The 6,819-nt window shown below is 44.9% G+C and overlaps 1 protein-coding gene across 1 annotated transcript; it reads left to right on the top strand.

Moving 5' to 3' along the window:
* The first annotated feature begins 1,274 nt into the window (after nucleotides 1-1,274).
* Nucleotides 1,275-2,693, top strand: LOC138356741 (uncharacterized). Its single transcript, XM_069313074.1, has one exon. The coding sequence runs from the start codon at nucleotides 1,275-1,277 to the stop codon at nucleotides 2,691-2,693; it is 1,419 nt and encodes a 472-aa protein (XP_069169175.1).
* The last annotated feature ends 4,126 nt before the right edge of the window (nucleotides 2,694-6,819 follow it).

Genomic DNA, 6,819 nt, shown 5'->3' with positions numbered 1-6,819 from the left:
GGCCTCTTCGGGAGGCTCTGACTCGGACGGCGACCACATCCATGATTCACGCCCAACCGGCTTGGCCACGGGGGGCGCAGCCGACCAACCCCCACAATTTTCGGCCGCCGACTGGGCAACGCTGCAGACGCTCATTGCTCAGGCTCGGAGCCCCCTCTCCGATTCGAGGCGACGGCAGACTTTGAACCCCGGCGGAGCGGGCGACATGGACGCCCCCACGAACCGGCCTACACGCACAGCCTTTCCCCCCTGTGCGCCGCCCACGGGCAAGGGCGAGGAGCCACGCGACACGGCGACGACACAGCTCTTCCAGCACGTCATCCAACGGTGGGTACCGCCGAGAGAGCTCGTTAACCCCTACCCCTAGTCCCTGGGTGGGACAGCCCTGGGGCCCACGAGGCAACACCGTCACCATGCTAGGCGGGCACGTCCCACTGGCCCTAAGAGAGAAAGTCTGGGCAAACAAGTACATCGACCTGCGCGAGCTGCTGGCTTATGAACGCGATGCCAGGCCCTCAGAGACACGCCATGCCACTCCCTCAGAGGCCCAGTTATCCACTAAGAACCTGCCGCCTCTGACGCCGGAGCAGTGGGGGCACGGCTTTGACATCTTTGCTTCCATCTACCTGGAGCGACATCCCGCCGAGGGGCGGGCGCTTTTCACTTATGTCCGCTACGTGAAGTCCATGAAGCGCAACCTCCGAGGCGACTGGATGTGGTACGACGAGGCCTTGAGGTGGGACAAGGAGAGGTCGGGCTGCCCTTGGACCGCACTAAGACTCGACCTGGAGATTCGGTCGGTACAACGTGCAGCGCAGGAGCGGATGCAGGTGGTGCCTCGCGCCGTCGCCTCCCTAGCTGAACGTTCGCTCTCTACTGCACGGGCCTATGGACTACCACCGGGATACTGCTACGCTTTCCACGCATCCGGGGCAGGCTGCTCTGCCCCCTCCTGCACCTTCAAGCACTACTGCCCACGCTGCCACAAGCGACACCCTGCCTACTGCCCGTGCCTCCAGGCCAAACCTCGAGTCGCCACCGCCAAGGAGAATCGTTCCCGTCGCCCCACCCAGGACAAGAGCAGGAAGAATGACACACGTCACAACGCCAGTGGACGCAGACGCACTTGATGCTCTCCTGGTGGGTTACCCCCTCCGGGACTATGTCGTCGGAGGCTTCCGGGGGGTTTCCTACTCGGTTACGAAGGGGCTCGGACTCCCCTCTCCTCTCGTAACCCCCCAGCAACTACAGCCCTGCCACATATAGTGGGGCCTATGCTCGACAAGGAACTGAGCCTGGGGCTCATAGCGGGCCCCTTCGAGGTCCCCCCATTTGAGAACTTCAAGTGTTCTCCCATAGCCCTGAGAGAGAAGTCTACGCCGGGCAAATACAGGCTCCTGCACAACCTCAGCTACCCCTATACCTCCGACAACAACATATATATATATACCGCCAACATCCCGCGGGAGAAGACGACAGTGACCTACCAGTCCATCAACGATGCGGTGGCCTTGGTGGTCAGACGCTCGCCGGGGGCGTACTTGGCGAAATGCGACATAGCAGAGGCGTTTCGGATCGTCCCGGTCAATCCCAGCAACTACCACCTACTCGGCTTCGCCTACGGAGGGCGGTACTACTACGAGAAAATGCTCAGCATGGGGGCGGCACCCTCCTGCAGGATCTTCGAGACGTTCTCCGACGCCCTGCAATGGATCCTCGTGGAGAAGTTCGGCGTGCGGGATGTCGTGAAGGTGCTGGACGACTTCCTCTTCGTGAGTTCTACCTATAACGCGTGCTTGCGGAGCCTACGGGTGTTCACTGCCCTCTGTGAGCACCTAGGCGTTCCCCTGGCCCCCCACAAGACTGAGGGCCCCCGCCCCTGCCTCACCTTCCTTGGACTTGAAATCGACGCCCGACATATGGAGACAAGGCTGCCGGACGACAAGAGGACGAAGTACATGGCCGCAGTGGAAGATGCTCTGTGGGCCGAGAGCCTTCCCCTGCGGGACCTGCAGGGGATTATCGGAAAACTGCAATTCGCCACGTCAGTCATACCGGGGGGACGAGCCTTCCTCCGACGACTTCACCCGCTCACACGAGGTGTACAGCGTCCCTCACGCCTCTGCCTGCTGGATGCGGAGGCGAAGCTCGACTTGCGAGCCTGGCACACTTTCCTCGGCGCATTCAATGGAATAACGGTTTTCCCACCAGACGGTGGATGGGGGAGCGCCACGGCCCTCGCGATGTGTGCGGACGCCTCATCCAAGGGTTACGGACTCACACTCGGAGCGACCTGGTTCAGGGGTACCTGGCCTATGGACTGGAGCCGGCTCAACATTGCGCTCCTCGAACTTTACCCGTTCTACATGGGGATATCCATCTTTGCAACAGTGTTAGCAAACAAGAGGCTTGTGTGTAGGTCCGACAACGCCACTGTGGTAAACGTGCTGCAATCTCTGTCCGCCAGGTGCCCCCTCCTCATGCAATTGGTCCGGCCACTGGTAATCCTCCTCCTCACCCATAATATTACGCTTCTTCCATCACACCACCCGGGCAAGTTAAACGGGGTTTGTGACGCTCTTTCCCGGTCGCAGGTACTGCCGCCCTCGTTCCTGCGAGACGCAGGACTCGCCGAGAAGCCAACTGCAATCCCACAGCACCTCCTGCCCTGCAACTTCACCCTGAATCTGTAAGGACGCTGCTCGACTCCCATCCCATTACTTAGATAAGTTACTTCTGCTGCCAGCGGGCACCTCGCCCTTCGGGGGGTGGGGGACCGGCTTCGCTGGCCTGCGGATTGGGGGTGCTGCGCCGGATCCCCAAGTCTAGGGCTGCCCGCAGCTACTTCCAAATGTCAAGTGCTCTCTTGTAGTGCAAGTTGGGGGTTGCAGACTTTACATGTAAACTAGGCACTAGCATATCATTACTCCTGGAAATTCTTATCTATTCTTTTATATGCCCTCTGTGTATACAGAATATATTTTATGCATACTGTACTGGCTGTGCCACTCAATTACCTCTGGCATTGTTTTAATTATAGTATTAAGCTGATTTCGAGTACTGCAACTTTGCTTCGGCTAGCCGGCACTAGGCACGGTTAATGTCCTACGACTTATTCCCTTAGTTGCAGCTTGCAGTACTGGCATTCTACTCAGTCATGTTACACGACATCTTTTATTGGGGTACAGCAGTTGCTCATTACCCCTGGAAATTCTTATCTATTCTTTTATATGCCCTCTGTGTATACAGAATATATTTTATACATACTGTACTGGCTGTGCCACTCAATTACCTCTGGCATTGTTTTTAATTATAGTATTAAGCTGATTGCGAGTACTGCAACATTGCTTCGGCTAGCCGGCACTAGGCACGGTTAATGTCCTTCGACTCATTCCCTTAGTTGCATCTTGCAGTACTGGCATTCTACTCAGTCATGTTACACGACATCTTTTATTGTGGTACAGCAGTTGCTCTGTAAACATTACTTAATAAATTAAGGTCCCCCCACTCCTGGCTTGTTTTTTCTCCCCTATCAGAAATAGGGTTCTTTGATATTTCCTTTTGTATTACATTAGTGTTGTACACAATTGTCGTTAGATAACAAGGGTCAAGATTGAAGGTCCTGTAAACACAAATGACATAAGGGTTTTCTTTTCCGGCAGCACACAAATGTTGCTTGAAATCTTCACATTGTTCCTTGGAATATAATATCACACAGGGGACTTTGATCTGTTTATGAATTTTCTCATTTACGTATTCATGATCGTCTAACATGCAAATTACATTTAAAAGATCATCAGCAACATTGTGCCTATGTTGCACAATGGCTTACATTCCTTTTTCCTCTCATTGTATTTTTTGTTCCTTATTTGCTTGAAGTCTCGTGGGGCTAAATCTGATTCTTCCATGAGCATATTTTGATAAACCTCTCGCGAAGGATGGCTCTTAACCATCTCCCTTATCTTTTCTAAAACTTTAGGCATAGTCCGAATATATGGAATAGTTTTTTTGGAATTACCATGCATGGAAGCTCCTGTACACTTCCCATAGTATTCTACAATAGCTACAGATTGCATCTGTTTAATAACCGTTATTCTTTTTTTTTTAAGCATTCTTGACCTTTGAGGACTGTGTAATACTTATGCCTTCCCTTCCTCCCCCCCCCCTGCATACAGTCTCCAGCCAGTGTTACCATGTTTTGCTAAAATGAATTCCCTGCTGACTTATTTGAATAACTTGATATATTCTATTATGTATTGATTTATTGATATGTATTCTTAAGTAAGGTTGTGTATTATAACCCTTGTTTAGTTATTGTATGAATTAGAAGATATTGATTGAGAAATGCCTGTATATGAGCTAGTGATATTTAAATGAGGAGTGTCAGCTGACTTGTAGATAAGTAAAAAGGCCTCGGGTTCGATCCCCGGCACCGTCTCCCATTTTAATACATAAATATACATATGTTATGACCTAGTGCTCCCATTTAACATGGGAACATATATATTAATATATATATATATATATATATATATATATATATATATATATATATATATATATATACATATATATATATATATATATATATATATATACATATATATATATATATATATATATATATATATATATATATATATATATATATATATATATATATATATATACATATATATATATATATATATATATACATATATATATATATATATATATATATATATATATATATATATATATATATATATATATATATATATGTCGTACCTAGTAGCCAGAATGCACTTCTCAGCCTACTATGCAAGGCCAAATTTGCCTAATAAGCCAAGTTTTCCTGAATTAATATATTTTCTCTAATTTTTTTCTTATGAAATGATAAAGATACCCATTTAATTATGTATGAGGTCAATTTTTTTATTGGAGTTAAAATTAACGTAGATATATGACCGAACCTAACCAACCCTACCTAACCTAACCTAACCTATCTTTATAGGTTAGGTTATGTTAGATAGCCGAAAAAGTTAGGTTAGGTTAGGTTAGGTAGGTTAGGTTCTCGAAAAACAATTAATTCATGAAAACTTAGCTTATTAGGCAAATCGGGCCTTGAATAGTAGGCTGAGAAGTGCGTTCTGGCTACTAGGTACGACATATATATATATATATATATATATATATATATATATATATATATATATATGTCGTACCTAATAGCAAGAACTCACTTTTCAGCCTACTATTCAAGGCCCGATTTGCCTAATAAGCCAAGTTTTCATGAATTAATATATTTACTATAATTTTTTTCTTATGAAATGATAAAGCAACCCTTTTCTCTATGTATGAGGTAAATTTTTTTTATTGGAGTTAAAATTAACGTAGATATATGACCGAACCTAACCAACCCTACCTAACCTAACCTAACCTATATTTATAGGTAAGGTTAGGTTAGGTAGCCAAAAAAAGCTAGGTTAGGTTAGGTTAGGTAGGTTAGGTAGACGAAAAAACATTAATTCATGAAAACTTGGCTTATTAGGCAAATCGGGCCTTGAATAGTAGGCTGAGAAGTGCGTTCTGGCTATTAGGTACGACATATATATATATATATATATATATATATATATATATATATATATGTCGTACCTAGTAGCCAGAACTCACTTCTGAGCCTACTATGCAAGGCCCGATTTGCCTAATAAGCCAAGTTTTCATGAATTAATTGCTTTTCGACTACCTAACCTACCTAACCTAACCTAACCTAACTTTTTCGGCTACCTAACCAAACCTAACCTATAAAGATAGGTTAGGTTCGGTTAGGTAGGGTTGGTTAGGTTCGGTCATATATCTACGTTAATTTTAACTCCAATAAAAAAAAATTGACCTCTTACATAATGAAATGGGTTGCTTTATCATTTCATAAGAAAAAACTTAGAGAAAATATATTAATTCATGAAAACTTGGCTTATTAGGCAAATCGGGCCTTGCATTGTAGGCTGAAAAGTGAGTTCTGGCTACTAGGTACGACATATATATATATATATATATATATATATATATATATATATATATATATATATATACGACATATATATATATGTCGTACCTAGTAGCCAGAACGCACTTCTCAGCCTACTATGCAGGGCCCGATTTGCCTAATAAGCGAAGTTTTCATGAATTAATTGTTTTTCGACTATCAAACCTACCTAACCTAACCTAACCTAACTTTTTCTGCTACCTAACCTAACCAAACCTATAAAGATAGGTTAGGTTAGGTTAGGTAGGGTTGGTTAGGTTCGGTCATATATCTACATTAATTTTAACTCCAATAAATAAAAATTGACCTCATACATGATGAAATGGGTAGCTTTATCATTTCATAAGAAAAAAATGAGAGAAAATATATTAATTCAGTAAAACTTGGCTTATTAGGCAAATCGGGCCTTGCATAGTAGGCTGAGAAGTGCGTTCTGGCTACTAGGTACGACATATATATATATATATATATATATATATATATATATATATATATATATATATATATATATATATATATATATATATATATATATATATATGTGAAAACTCACACCCCAGAAGAACCCATACTGCCAGGAGCAACGCAACTGGTATGTACAGGGACGCCTTAATCCACTTGACCATCACGACCGGACATATGGAAGTGATAGCCGAAGCTATTTGAACCACTTCCCCGCCGGCACTCGGATGGTAATCTTGGGCATAGCATTTTATCAAATCACCTCATTCTTTGGGGCACACGTGAGGAACACAAATGCGAACAAGCCAGAATGGTCCCCAGGACTA

Source organism: Procambarus clarkii, chromosome 1 (genome assembly GCF_040958095.1).
Source record: "Procambarus clarkii isolate CNS0578487 chromosome 1, FALCON_Pclarkii_2.0, whole genome shotgun sequence".
NCBI classification, from domain to species: domain Eukaryota; kingdom Metazoa; phylum Arthropoda; class Malacostraca; order Decapoda; family Cambaridae; genus Procambarus; species Procambarus clarkii.
Note: the sequence above shows the minus strand (reverse complement) of the source record. Positions and strands in the feature narration are given on the sequence as shown.

Coding starts and splice junctions, on each gene's coding strand:
- LOC138356741 (XM_069313074.1), top strand. CDS start 1,275: ATGCTCGACAAGGAACTGAGCCTGGGGCTCATAGCGGGCCCCTTCGAG.